The 14,918-nt window shown below is 39.5% G+C and overlaps 1 protein-coding gene and 1 long non-coding RNA gene across 2 annotated transcripts in view; both read left to right on the top strand.

Annotated features, from left to right (window-relative positions):
* The window catches only part of ESF1 (ESF1 nucleolar pre-rRNA processing protein homolog), a 29,886-nt gene extending 20,314 nt beyond the window's left edge, over nucleotides 1-9,572 (top strand). Inside the window, exons 9-13 of the mRNA XM_062610733.1 lie at nucleotides 150-271; nucleotides 1,557-1,647; nucleotides 6,097-6,164; nucleotides 7,611-7,757; nucleotides 8,631-9,572. Coding sequence (XP_062466717.1) covers nucleotides 150-271; nucleotides 1,557-1,647; nucleotides 6,097-6,164; nucleotides 7,611-7,757; nucleotides 8,631-8,930 — 728 coding nt within the window. The 3' untranslated portion in view covers nucleotides 8,931-9,572. The remainder of the gene's footprint in view (nucleotides 1-149; nucleotides 272-1,556; nucleotides 1,648-6,096; nucleotides 6,165-7,610; nucleotides 7,758-8,630) is intronic.
* Nucleotides 9,573-10,550: 978 nt separating this feature from the next.
* LOC134159583 (uncharacterized) lies at nucleotides 10,551-14,731 on the top strand. Its single transcript, XR_009963189.1, has 2 exons — nucleotides 10,551-13,661; nucleotides 13,872-14,731. It is a non-coding gene; the product is annotated as an uncharacterized LOC134159583 (long non-coding RNA).
* The last annotated feature ends 187 nt before the right edge of the window (nucleotides 14,732-14,918 follow it).

Here is a 14,918-nt window from a genome sequence, read left to right as displayed (position 1 = left end):
ATAAAGATGTTGTTTTAAGCAATAGTCTGATTGTTTTCACAGGCTTGTTAAAGAAAAAGTGGATTATCCTTTCGGAAAGGAGAAAGCAGTTGATTTAAAAAAGAATCAGATTTGTCTTGTTACTTTAATTTACTATTGTTTTGTTCTAGGCCTCAAAGAAAGTGCCGAAGAAATGGTCAAGAACAGGTTGGAAGGAAAGAATAACCTAACTCCATGGGAAAAATTCCTAGAGAAGAAGAAAGAAAAAAGAACCCTTAAGAAAAAGAGAAAGGTAATGATTGTTTTGCCCACTTGGGGGGAGTTGTTGGTTTGGTTTCTTAAGTTGCTGCTATTGTTTGTTTGGGATAACCAAAAAGGTGGATAGCTTCCAGTAGTATTCTAAGGTTAGAATGTGCAGTGGTCACTCATGTGGAAAGACGGAGAGTTTCTCATTGAATTTACAGAGTAAAAGCATATTCAGGATATTACTGATCATAAATGTACTTAACACAGTTCCATTTATCTACTTGTGATGCTTTAAAGATAAATGAGTCATAGTAACAGCTGGTTTTCAGCTGAATGAATTAGGAAGGGTCTTTTTGCTACTGGATGTATATCAAAGTTGTTATGATAATGATAATTGTAGTTTTGCTAATTTTTGGCCTAAAGTAATAGTTTCCCAGAGCTGTAACAGCAAAGAATTAATAGGGATAAAGAACTATTATAAGTTGCAAGAGCAAATTTGTGATACAGTTCTGTTTATGCATAACAAAATGGCCCTATAATAATGTGAAAATCATTGCTGCTTCATCTTTCCACATGCAGAAAGTAAGTGTGAAGACTCCTGTGGCACTGATGTGCAGAAATAGACAGATAAATGTTCACACATATGTTAGGAAAAGAAACCATGTGGCATACAGAATCTAAATTCTTAAATTACTATGAATGTAATTCATGTTGCAGATAATGCAGAGATTACTCTTAAAAACAACTTGATTCCAGTTAGTTTTAAGTGGCATTTGATGAGTAACTTCTTAAACCTTAGAGTGCTCTGACTGGAGTAAATAGCACTGTTAGGTACCAGAGCAACTTTTGCTACCGTAATATTCATATTCAGTCTGATAAATTAAGTCAAGGGGCAAGTTGTACAACCCCATGCTACCAGTCCAAACTCAGGCTTTTTAAATTTTGGAGCACAAAATGAAGCTCCTTGCTACAGTTTTTTCCCATTTAGAGCTTTTGTGGTACATAAAGTAAGGATGTGACAATGCTGTGATCCTGTCATTTAGCTGGTATGATTAGCTAGTGCATCACAGTTTGTGGATACGGCTAAGAAAGATCCTTGGAGTATGTAAATAGCCCTTCTTCAGGTATGTAAAAAGCTCTCAATCTGTGGAACAGATTTGAAATAGTTGATTTCTCTTTACTAACAATTTTTAGTGCATTCTAGTTTTACGATGTTCAGCATAACGAATTTCAGTTTTCATCTTTATAGTTACTAATGGGAGGAACATCTAATTCCAGTGAAACTTCGGTAGTTTATGTTGATTTGAAATGATGTTTGTGCTTTTTTACAGGCTACTGCTGAGAAAGAACAGAGTGAGGATGAGCTTCCATCTGATGTTGATCTCAACGACCCATATTTTGCTGAAGAACTTGAGAAGACAGGTGGGTCAAGACAAATGGCTTCAGGAATAAATTTGTCCTTCCTTTAAATAGTGAGCTTTCAAAACAAAGTCAAGCTAAAGGAAATGCAGAGATAGTATGTTCAGAACAAAATGGAGTAGGTATCATCAGCCTAAAACTGCAGGTGCTGTTCTTATAAAATGATGCATATTGTGATATGTGGAATGGTAGGGAGCGTAGTTCTCTTAGCTTTCAGTAGAGATCATTATGTAGACAATTTCTGGGGGTGGCTGTTAAAAACAAGGTGACCATCTGCTCCCCTAAATATTCCATAGAAAATAACTTCATTGCCTTCAAAGCCTGTTCCCTTTTTTATAGAAGGAGCCAGTTTTGTACAGGAGCCTTGGAAGTTTGGGTCAGTTACAAAACTCCCGAATGGATTTGCATGATAAAGTTGTCTTTCAGAAGAAATCATTTTTCTCTTAGTCTGAAACATGTTTTTACTGCCTATCCATGTGTTATAGAAAATACCATGATTTGAGGAAAGCATGTTTTCTGCCATGCTCTCCTGGTGAATTGTATATAGGTTATTTCAGAATCTGTTGTAAAGATGCCATTCCTTCTACCACTTTATTTAATAGCAAGATTATGTAGGTACTCTCAGACTAATGATTGATGTTTCAACATTGTATGTGAAATCCCTGGAAAAATGATTTCTTGTGCATTATATAAGAAGTTCTTTGTGTCATGGAGGTGCTCAGCAGGGACTGGTTGTATCTGCAGGTTCTTAAACATTCTTGTCCATAATGAAGAGAATAGACTTTAGTGCTCGTGGAGTCTTTGGGGACACATAAAGGTTAAGAAAGTGAAGCTTTTGTCTGTAAGTTTACTGATAACCTACTGAAAACCAGAATGTGCCTAGCCCTGGAGGAGTTTCAAAGGAAGAACACAGTGGTCGGCTGCAAGGCAGCTGACATGTTAACCATGATTACACAGCACAATTTTGTTTGGCTTTCACCAGGTCTACCCAGAACAGCCTCTTGTCGCATAGCTGGGTTTGTTTTAAAGAGCAGCTGGCTTCCCCAGTTGGGGAAAATGGGTTACAGTCTGCTTTGAACAAGGCTGTAACTCTGCCAGTTTTGTATCTAGGGTACAGCAGTAACTGGAATGATGATAATTTTTCATAAGCCTTGCATAATTCCCCTGAAACACTGAAATTTTGCCCTTATACTGACTGTCAGATGATCTCGGATTATGCTGACAAGCATATGGCAGGATATAGATTCAGGTGGGCCAGTGCAGGAACTGTGACAATGCAGTAGTGCTGTTAGTGGTGTGTTTGAACCCATCCTCAATTCACTTGTTGACTGTCATGTGTATGGGTCTTGTGTAAGTTACTTGTTCACAAGCTGAAGCAGTTGAAGCAAGAGCATAAGGAGCTATTAGACAAAGGGCCTAACAGATTTGAGTGCTGCAAAAGGAAACCTGGAAATTATGGGAAGTCTACTTGAGTGTATATTCATCAGGTTTGCCTTGTTCCCGGAAACTCTGTAGAGTAGGCAGTGTTTCTTACACCATGGATGCTTCATCTTGGGAGAGGCAAGGTACAGCATATTCGTAGTGCTTGCTTTGTATAATCCCTGTGTGGCTTTTCAAAAGAACCACAGGCTAAAATGTAAAATGCTGTGTACATATGAGCCTTGATGCTGCATTTCAGAAGCTTGATTCTAGTTTGATATTGTCAAGGAAAAAGATCGTCTGTCACTTCTGTTTTACACTGATGCACTGTTGTTTCAAAACCTTTCATTTGGCTTGGCCAGTGTCAGTTTTACTGCATCTGTTTCCCTTCTCTCAGAAAAGGTTCTTGTAAGACAGAATGACTTTTGTAGCTTAAACTGTTGGAAGATTAACAGCTGAATACTGAATTGCTTATTAACATGAAAGCAATGTCCTGCTTTTGGAGATCACTGAATAGCTTCAGAACACTTTAGCCTATTAAACATAGTTTGTATTGAGCCTTTATTGAGAAAAAGAATTACAAGTCCTTGCACATTATTGTAACTCCTATAGGTTCCAAACCATTTGATGTCTTCTCATAATCTAATTTATGATGTATGTGGGAATTGATGGCTTTTTAATGCTGGAAGATAACAGCTCGACTGCAGAGACATAAGTTGTTAACAGCAAAATCTGAGTGTAGCTGTAGAACCTGTACTTGGAAGATAAAGGTCTTAGCTGTATTACTGATTCATTTATTCTGTCTTTCCAAGGCTTTTGAGGCTGACTTTGAAGCTTCTGAGTAAGACAGATAAGAGGTCTTGTGAGAGGAGGTTTTGGTCTGTGGTCGGTCTCTGTATTTGAAGTCTCAAAATGATGATTAGCTTTTACTGTTAGCACTGGAAAGTTCTTGGCATGCAAAGTGAATGTTGCAAACTAAATTCTTGAGCTGACAAAGAGCCGAATGGCAGCTTCAGGAGGGGATTGCAGCAGAGACTAGAAGCTTCTCTCACTGGCTGGTGGCACCCATCAGTTCTGCATAGCACTGAAGACAAGTATCTGCTGCTGTAGGGTGGAAGAAATATGATTAAAAGATGGCAATGGGGATTAGGTGCTAGGAAAAATACAAGGGTTTGCAATGAATTTGGGAAAGACTCTTACTATAGTTTTTACATTTGTAAGTGTGCAAAAAGCGTGTGGGGAAGTTTCGTCCAGAATGTATGTGGGGCAGTGTCAGGAGTGTATTAAAAAGACGGAAAATGATGCATTTATGAATCCTGAAACCAAACTGTTCTCAGTACGATGTAAAATTCGTAGTGCTAAGAGTGATTTTTAGGTCCCAAGCTGGTTTATCAGCTGTAGGTATCATAATAAGTAATAACGTTTGGTTTATGTCTGTATTCATGGAAAAGAGCTTCATTTGATACTAGCTCCAGGTTCATCCTCACGCAGCAACAGAACTCTTTGAAGGCAGGAAGATAAGTTATCTTCACTTCTGTGATTACACACAGTGAAAGAGGAGGGAAGGTGACTCCTGGGGCCCTTCTCTGGGGAATGAGTGGAAAGGCTGAGGGATTTACTGATTTAACTTCTAGAATCATTGTCTCCAATTGGTGTGTCTGTGCCCTGTTTCCTCTTCTGTAGTTTAGCCAGTTCTGTGAAGACACAAATGATTTCGTAGTTGTTGAAGTCTCACATAGACATTTATTTCTCCCTTCTACACATTAATTATGTAGCTTAGGTAATAATATTATATCTGAATCTGATTTTCCTGCATGTTTTCAGGAGCTCCTAAATGAACGGTTTAGTTCTTGAGCTGATGACATTGCGCATCTGGAGAGTTTATTTTTTGGTGCTGGTGGTTTGTTTCTTCTAGAAGTCCATGTCCAGCTTGGAATCTGTTTAGAAACAGTCAGAATAGTCAAGGGAGAGAAAACTGGTCTTCAAGACGTGTGTCCTGTTCCAGGGTATATTTAGTGATATAACTTGACGTTTTTCTGGCATGTTTGGTCTGATTACAAATCTGGCTTCACAAAATGGAGCCAAATATCTTCCTTGAGAGTAACCCCAGTGGACTGTAATAAATTGCCTGGGAATGTAATTCCAAGCTCAAGGGTCAGAGTATGTGGTTCAGGTCAGAAAACCTGCTTTTCCTGCTCCTTCTTGGTCGAGGTCTGCAGGCATTCCAAAGAGAATAATTTGATTTTGCAGGGTTTATAAACAGGTCTGTTTTCATTAAAGTTACATGTGACTAATGTCTTAAGCTGTTATGATTTGTTATGTCTAATCTGCACTGTGTAGCTCAAATCAATTCTAGCAGAGCTTCATCAGAAGAATACTCAATCTCGACAGTCAATCATATTTTCAATCCAATGATCATGTTCAGGTCTTTTTTGCAAGGGTTTTTGTGCTACATGGCTACCAGCACAAGATGGTCTTTTAGCCTTGCCTAGACAGTATCAAAACTGTTTCTCCTTTATGCACTGATGAACTCTTATTCAGCTGGCAGAATTCTGCTCTGGATACAGAGAAGAGATGCACTTTGTTATTTATTCTGAAGTATTTACTACATTGCCTACTCCAGGAGAAGGAGTGAACGGCTTGAGAACTGCAGGACACTTCAATTACATTTATGAGTATATAAACTGATTCTCTTTTAAAAGGCCCTGGGAGTGGCGTAATGTCATATGTTTGCCTGCCCTGTTGTGATGCTTCTCTCTTCTGCTCTCTGAAAAACACAGTAAACACATTTTCTCTGTTTTTTCCTGACTTATTTATGACATTTGGATATTGCTGCCTCCTTAAATTGAACAAATACTAGCAGATTTTTATTGCTTTAGCTGTTTTTTCTTAACTTTTCAGTTTTTTTCCACATCTGACATTCAGGTGTTGATTATAAGAAAACAAGTTGCACATCAGGTTCTGCTCATGGGTAAATTATGCTGTCATGCATCAGCTTGAGTAAATGCGTGCATGTCCTATGTTTGCACGTAGGTTTAAAGAAGAAGCCAGAATCGGTTGCAAGTACCTCAGAGGATGAGGATGAAGTTGAAAAACAGAAGGTAAAGTGGATTAAAATGTTGAGAATTACAGATGTTGCATTGCCTGAGTTCTGCAGATATGTGTTATGTGCTTGTGATTGGAACTACTGAATTCCATGGGACAGTGGAATAAAACTGTATAATTTTAATAGCAAGAGTTTTGGGGACAAAAGCTACCCAAGAAGAATGGAAGCTGGTCCATGCCTTGATGTCTTAAGATGATGCCAGCGTATCTTTCTGGAAGATTATAGTTGAACACAACTCAGGAGTTAGGTAATACTGAAATGTAAGGGCACAGAAGCCATACTGGTTGAGCTCATAGTCCCTCTGCTGATGACTTTTAACATCAGCACTGTATGAAACATTTCAGTGTTCAAACCTTGTCCTCTAGACTTTTGACCTTGAAGATTGAATTGTTTGCTAGTGCATGGTTGCTTCTCATTCTTTCTGAGAACAACTTCACTAAATAAATATATTAAATTCATGTATGTTGATTTTTATTTTGCTATCTAAATATCAGTATAGAATTGTGTCCATTCCTGATTATGCTGTACAGTTTTCAGATTAGATTAATGATAGGTTTGAAAGTTGAATGTGGGTATTTGCATTTAGTTTGTATCTCATACAAGGGAAATCAACAGTTCCATTTAACATTACATGAGCCGGCTTCAGTGTGCACTTGCAGCCCAGAAAGCCAACCGTATCCTGGGCTGCATCAAAAGGAGCGTGACCAGCAGGTCGAAGGAGGTGATCCTGCCCCTCTACTCTGCTCTCCTGAGACCTCACCTGGAGCATTGTGTGCAGTTCTGGTGTCCTCAACATAAAAAGGACATGGAACTGTTGGAACATGTCCAGAGGAGGCCACGAGGATGATCAGGGGACTGGAGCACCTCCTGTATGAAGACAGGCTGAGAAAGTTGGGGCTGTTCAGTCTGGAGAAGAGAAGGCTGCGTGGAGACCTCATAGCAGCCTTCCAGTATCTGAAGGGGGCCTATAGGGATCCTGGGGAGGGACTCTTCAGCAGGGACTGTAGTGATAGGACAGGGAGTAATGGGTTAAAACTTAAACAGGGAAATTTAGATTGGATATAAGGAAGAAGTTCTTTCCTGTTAGGGTGGTGAGGCACTGGAATGGGGTGCCCAGGGAAGTTGTGAATGCTTCATCCCTGGTGGTGCTCAAGGCCAGGCTGGACAGAGCCTTGGGTGAGATGGTTTAGTGTGAGGTGTCCCTGCCCACGGCAGGGTGGTTGGAACTGGGTGATCTTAAGGTCCTTTCCAACCCTAACTATTCTATGATGATTCTATTACACTTCAATGTTAGAAGAATATTGTTATGGATTAAAAATACTGCCCTGACAACCCTACTGCAACTCATTTATGTGTATGGAGATTTATACAGACTTTACTAACAAGATGCTGTGTTTTTCATAGGAAACTTAATTTCACTATGTACTTTATTTTGCACCAGGCTGAAATGGCCCTGCTTATGATGGACGATGAGGATGATGCCAGAAAACATTTTAATTATAAAAAGATTGTAGAACAACAGAATTTGAGCAAGAAGAAAAAGAAACTTTTAATGAAAAGGAAAGAATTGATAGAAGATGACTTCCAGGTAAGGGTGTACTCTTTGATTTTGAGGCTCAGATAGAACCTTTGTTGATTATTTTCAGGACAAATTTGGTGGTTTCATATCCCTCTCCTCCCTTACTCTGTCTGAAGGAGGAGAGCTAGGTCTACATCTTTAAAGAGTTACAGACTGTTTTCAAAAAGCAAGAAATACTCTGATACAACGTTGAAGGGAACAGAGCCAAACTCTGTATAAAACAACAAGACACTATTTATGCAAGTATATTAACAAACTATAATTGCACCTTGTACAATTTGGTGCCTAAAATATGTGTTTGCCTCTTCTTATTGTTATCCACTGCTGCTTTCATCCTCCTACTGCTGTCAGTGTCACTGGCACCCATATGGACCACTAGGAGTGCATAGGAGTCAGTAGGACTTACAAGACCAGGCAGCATCTCAGAAACATCTCTGATCTGAGCCCCTCATAGGCAACACACCTCCCTTGAGATAGGGTCAGGCTGACAGATGGGTGCCTCTGTGCCTGTCAAAGTAGAGTCACCTACTGTTATCACCTGCTGCTCTTTCCTGGATGCACTAGTAGTTATCCTCTTCATTGGTGTGGCAGCTGGTTGTTCCAAATCCATTTCTGGTCAGTTCTCAACAGCAAACCTCTCCTTGGTCTGCTGACAGCAGCATATACAGGATTTGCACAAGCATTCACTTGCCTGTTTTACCAATAGCACCTTCTGGCTCTCTGCTTCACACTTGCTGGGATTTTGTAACTGGAGCTGTTCCAGGAATGGTGAACAGTCTCGTGAGCTATGACTGCTTATGCAGCTTGTATTTTATCATGTTTGAAAGCTTTGCTAATGTGGGTAAAGGTTACCTAAAATAAATACTCCTCTCCTGCCTTCAGGTAAATGTTACCGATACAAGATTCCAAGCCATGTTTACTTCTCCCCTGTTTAACCTGGATCCTTCAGATCCAAATTTCAAGAAGACAAAAGCAGTAGAAAAGATCTTGGAAGAGAAAGCTCGACGAAGAGAAGAAAAGGAGCAAGATGTTAAGGAGGCAAGCAAGGAGCAGGAGAACAAGATGGCAAAGAAAGGAGAGGTTGCCAAGACAGCCATAGATCCTGCCCTATCAATGCTAATAAAGTCTGTCAAAAATAAAACCCAAGAGTTTCAGGCAAGGAAAAAGCAGAAATTGAAATAACTGAACCTTGGTTTTACTCAGACTTGACTTCAGTCTAGGTTCTTCTCGCTGTTAGTGCAGCCTGCTCTCATTCCTGCCCACCTAACATTTCCCCCGAACCCATATAATTACAATGGTGAGTTTTGAAGTAACTGGAGGAATAAGCACGCTTTACTTTTGCCATCACAGACACTGGTTTGTACTATTAATAAAAACCTACACACTGACAACATGTAAGTAAGGAATTGATGGTTCTGGGGTGGTTTGGTTTGCATCATGCTGTCTCTAAAGAAAATAGAAATGCTGCAGGTGGCTACAAAAAGTAGTCAGAATTATGGTTGTACTTAATAAGAAAAACACTTCTGCAGAGGTTTATTGCTGAGACTAAGTGCTGTGAATGATTTTAATTCCACAGAAGTGTGTAAAGCATATCTCTGTTGATAAAGAAGGGAGTAATATAAGTACAAATTAAAGAAATTTTGTATACAGTTTTTATATGTTTTTAAAAGATAACATATGTGCTTCATTAATTTCTTTTTTAAATACTTGAAGACTTCCTGGATAATAGAACTAAGTAATGGAAATACTGCCAATTAGAAGTATTTCATGACTATATATTGGAAATAAATGGTTTAAATTGCCCCAGAGGAATTGTGGACACTTGGTTGTGGTTAGTTGTGTTTTCTCCTTCTGTGCCTAAATGAAATTAAGTCAAAGTTAACTGTTTTGCCACTGATATTGCATTCCCATTAATACAATTACACTTATACAAAGTCTTCCAGGGTTGCAAGTATTAAATAAGGAAGTTAAAGGCAGGTGTAGATGATACAATTTGAAAAGCCCCGTTGTTTGGCCATATTACTACTGGTGTCAGGATCTGGTGAATATCAGGTACCTGTTGGTACTGGTGAAGGTATTGATGGTGTGGGGAAAATGCAGTAGGTAGAAAATGATCTTTCTTCCTTGTAGTGAGGAGACTGATTTGCCTTCAGGTTTGGCTTGGGGTTTTCTTGAACTGTTTGCTGTATCAGCTCTAATATAAATACAGCATTTATCCAAACAAAAAGTTTAGAAACAAGGAGCTGAAAGGTAATTTGTAATTTTAAAGAGGTCTGTTAATTTCTAAGACATTCTGTTAATTTAATCTAAGGAGTCTGTTAAACTAGAAACTATAGATAATCAAAATTAGTGTTTATATGACGTAAATAAGTAAAAGGGATTGCATAGTCAGATTTAGCATGAGAGTCTGTACACCTAATAGCCAATGGACACAGTAATCCAGGGACACAGCCTAGCAACACAGGAGGAGATGGTTTTTGCAAGACTGCTTTGCAATGATGTCCCTGAGGAATATTTGCTGACCTCAAACATTTTAAATGTAATGGCTCTTCATAGATACTTGAACATCTTCAAGTTGATTTTCATGTAGATAATGGAAGAAGTCGAGGAGATACTAGAGTCTTGCGTATATATTTGATCCAGCTTCTTAGCAATATGGCAGGACCCAGCAAAACCATGGTTTGTAGCTTGAACTGACCAACTGTGATGGAGAACAAGGAAAGCTTGTAAGTAGCAGGAAGCTTTTGAACATGGATGTACAGTGGAGAGCAGCGCAGTGATACTCAGTGAGACATAAAGAAAGATGCTTTGGGAAACAGACTATTTCACCAATGGAAGTGTCCTGCATCACACAGGAGAATGATTTGTTGCTACCTAAGAAAATCTTAGGTGTCATACAAAATTTAGACATACCACATATTAGTACAGATCCTTTCCCAGTGTGATTGATCAGGTGGCCTATATATTCTAGGCATATGAAATGCACTAGGGACAGTAGCTTGGATAGAATGAGGTTTAGAGATACTCTAACCTTAGTGGTGATGGAAGGGCAAGTATTTATGTTTAGGTGTAAAGTCTGTGGAAAATTGGACAAGTGAGAATGAAAGCACAAGGTCAGCAGAGATACTTAAGTGAAGGGATCCAATTCGAATGGTGCCTGGTCTCTGACAGTGGCCAGTAACAGGAGGTACTAATGGTGCACTTAATTACACCTCGCCAATGGGGAAGTGGGGTAAGCTCATGATTGTTTTTAACTGTCTGGTTTTGGTTTGTTTTCAGAAATACAGCATTGCTAGGACTAATTGTTGTAGGTACTTTGTTAAAATACCCTTTTATAGCTGTAGGAACCACACAGTTTCATTCTGTGTCAGGGTCCTTACAAATTCTTTTTTAATACCAGCTCCCCAGTCCAGTCTCCTCCCATAACTTCATTTAATAATTTATATCCAAAAGCAAACTTGGTGGGAGATAAAGGCAACAAACTGCATGGTCTCTTGGATCCTCCAACCCTGCCAGGTCCTACCAAACACTTGTGTTTTGATTCATTTGATGTGTGCTCTTTTACAAAGGCGTGCTCCTTGTTTGTGCACTAGCAATAGGCACAACCTGCTGTGTTTGACTTGAGTAATCTCATTTGAATCAGTGCTTTTCTGCTCCTTACTTCTATACTGGACAACAATGCATGGCATTGGTGAATCACAGCTCCTCTGGAATGCTCAGATATGCTGAATGACCCACAGGAACAAAACTCTCCAACAGCACTTCTGTGCCCCTTCCTCTGTCCTTTACAGTAACTTTGCTGGAGGACTGATTTACAAAAATGGTTTTACAATTAGTCACAAACAGGGATGATTTCTTACTGAAATTAGATGGTCTAAGTCTTTTCTTCACGTGTACATGTGCTGGCTCCTTCTCTCTTCCTGTTAGGAAGCTTTGCCTGTGTTTGGAAGTCACAGCAAGACAAAAAGCACAAAAATATGAAGGCAGACTTGACAGTGACTTTAACTATTGGTTGAAAACAGTTCTTTTGCTGTGTGATAACATGTATTGGGTAAACATGTAAATGCTTAATGTGTGATCATTTTACCTAATCAGACATTCTTTTGTTGTGCTCAAGCTGCTAAATCCCAGGGTGACATCTTGGTTGGGAAGAACTGCAGGATCTGTCCCAGCATGCATCTTCAATGGAAAATACTTGGTCTGTTTATAAAACTATTAGGTGTAAACCCTATTTTTAAAGTATTTAAAATGGATTTTTTTTTCTTTATAAAAATCAAGTTATTAATTACTAATTGCTAACAGCTCAAATCCCGTCATCTAATCGCCATGATTCCAGAGCAATGCTAGCCAAATCTGAAGTGATTTCTTTCACTGTTTTCAGCAGAATCGTATCTTGGCAATCTGGTAAGAAGGGGTCGTGCCTCATTTAGAATTCCACACGTTTCATTGCCCTTGGTATAAACAAAACAAAGGATGTTTTTGACAGCTCGTCCTTTTAAACATGAAAATAGGATCTAGAAGTTCTAACCTCTGAACTTTTAAAATGTTATTTTTCCCTTTCACTAAATGTCATGGAACCAGCAGAAGTGACGGCAATGAAGTAAAATAACACATTACAAACTAGGCCTGTTAAAAGTGAGACAGAACTAATTTTTCTACCAACTTATATGGAGGTCTGGTAGAAAGTAGTTTGGCTCCAAGTTGGCAGCCATCAAAGCCAGAGTGCAAGCCAGACATTTAAAGATCTAACATTACAAGTGGAAATCACAAGAGGGTTTGATTTATTTAAAACCCAGGAAAGATCAGACAGGCAGAGATGAAGAGCCACGTATGTTTTCTATTATTCCTTCCTTCTTAAAATTAAATGTATTATTTCCAATTAATAGCAAAAGTTGGCTTTTTGTTCTTTTCATATTTCGGTAGTGTCCAAAAATAACAGTAATTTGTGCTGTCACATACTTTTATGGCGAACAAAACAACCAACCAAAATACTGTGGGTGGTTTTAAATAAAAAGCTTATGTCTGATAACTATTTAAAACTACTACAGTAATTAGGTTGCTTTGCACTTGTCTTAAATCATGAGCTAAATGCTTCAACCTCAGCTTTGTAGCTATGGTAAGAGCAAGAAGTAGTTCAGATAGCACAGTAATTTTCATTGTTTCATAGAATACTTCAGTATTGCAACCTTCCTAATGTTAAAATGTACCTTTTCACACACAGGACTAGGTTGCTGTATTCCTGTAAAGCAAGACAAGGTGACAGGAAGATCTATGTCTTGTGTGTTTATTCTGTTCTTTACATACGGTGTTACAAATGGGAGGATTTTTGTCAGGGTTCTGGATCCAATCTAGATTAATGTCACCTAAGGTCATTATTACTTTATATCCTCCTCATCGCTAGCATATGAGTAATCCCTACTCAGCACTGTTCCAGCTCTGTGTTTCAGCCATGCCAGACTATGCAAGTTTCAAACAACATCACTTCTAGCCTCCAGTGAGCGCGCTGGCAAACCTCACTCCGTCCCATTCTTGGAGACACCCGATCCAAAGGCTGGTTGCCACGTTTTCATGGGCAAATGCTCTTGGACTGAGTCCCTTGCGCTCCTCGGCACCGCACAAATCCCTTGGCTTTGCACTGAAACCCTGCCCAGTGCACTTAGGCCTTCCTCTGAGTTTCTGGGCAAGGAAGGAGGGAAAGGACAACTGAGGCAGATGGGGTTTGCATTGACTTCGACAGCGTGAGTCAAGGACGGACATTGTAACAGCCTCTTGCAGTCAGCAACGTGTGTGGCTGAACCACTCCTCAAATGGCTTGGCAGTTTGTCCATGGAAAATGTAAGTCTGAACAGAAGTGGTTACCAAAAGGACTAAAATAGCAAAGTGGCTGGTTTTGGATGGCTTTGACTTCTACAGGTGATTAAGAGTTAAAGCATTGCTCTGGAGTGCAAAAGCCCCTAGGCATAAGCTGCTTTCCTTGTTCCCCTATCTGCTTTTCCCCTCAGGTTAATGCCTGGGCACTCAGCGAGGGGAGTGGGTTCGTGAGCTGCCTCAAGAATGGATGCCTTGGGCTTTAGGAGGGTTTCGGGACAGGACAGCCTGAACCGTCAGTCCTTTTACTTACAGAGCTCTGCAAAAGTAATGACTGAGCAGCAACAGCAGGAAGAGAGCCCAAGAAGATGCGGGGTGATGAATGATGCCTCTGGTGTCGAGCAAGAGCTGTTCCGAAGTGCATCCTTACAGCCAGAGGTGGGAAAGAAGGTCAGTAATTCCCAAAACAACCACAAGTTATACTTCTATTTTTCTTGCATGTTTCTCATTTGGTAAATTTTAGATCTTTGTATGAGGAAAATAAATACAAGTTCCTAGGAACCAAAACTATGTCAGAAAGAAAATCAAGCATGGTGCAACTGAAATCGGCTCTGGCATTTGTTTCGGTTATGTAACTGGACGCTTTTCTTTAACCTTTAGTCTGACATGAAAACGCCATGGGGGGAAGCTATCTTCATTATTCCGTATTTTGGTGTCCAAGTGCTTGACTTTGCACAATGACCTGTTTCGTAGCAGGGTTTTAGTTTTAATTTGTTATAATATACCCCACAACCCTTATGCTCTGTGGAAGCCCATCTGCCTCATGGATGGATCATCACCTTCTCAATCCAGAAGACCAGACTGATCACTTCAAGGAATGTCCTAACTGTTAGTAGATACAGTGTACTGTGTGTGGCCCTTTGTGAAGTTTACAGAGTCAAAGGGATGCTATGCAAGGGGATGTCTATAGATCTACTTACAACACTCTTGTGTTAGTATCAAAACAGGTGTAGCAGACCAGTGGCACCTAGAAGTGATGTAAATCCATCACTTGAGAGGCCCCAAATTACATTTGACAGCAAACCAAGTTGCCTTGGTAATCAGTGATGCATTAGTCACAGAATGGCTGCCTTACTTTGGTGTAAGTGCAGCTTTTGGAAAGGCAAAAGGTACAATATACAGAAGAAGGGTAACAATAATGAACTTTAATTCACATATTAAAAGAGATGTAGTTTGAAAGTGCAAATACTGTCCTAAAATAAACCTGCATCGATTTTTGTACCAACTGCAACCTCTCCAAAACATGAGTTTGCTGACAGAACTTGTGAGCTAGTCTGAGAGATGATAAGGGATTTTTTTTCT

This window comes from Pezoporus occidentalis, unplaced genomic scaffold, assembly GCF_034315485.1.
Source record: "Pezoporus occidentalis ecotype Australia unplaced genomic scaffold, CSIRO_AGI_Poc_V1 ctg10, whole genome shotgun sequence".
NCBI lineage: Eukaryota > Metazoa > Chordata > Aves > Psittaciformes > Psittacidae > Pezoporus > Pezoporus occidentalis.
Note: the sequence above shows the minus strand (reverse complement) of the source record. Positions and strands in the feature narration are given on the sequence as shown.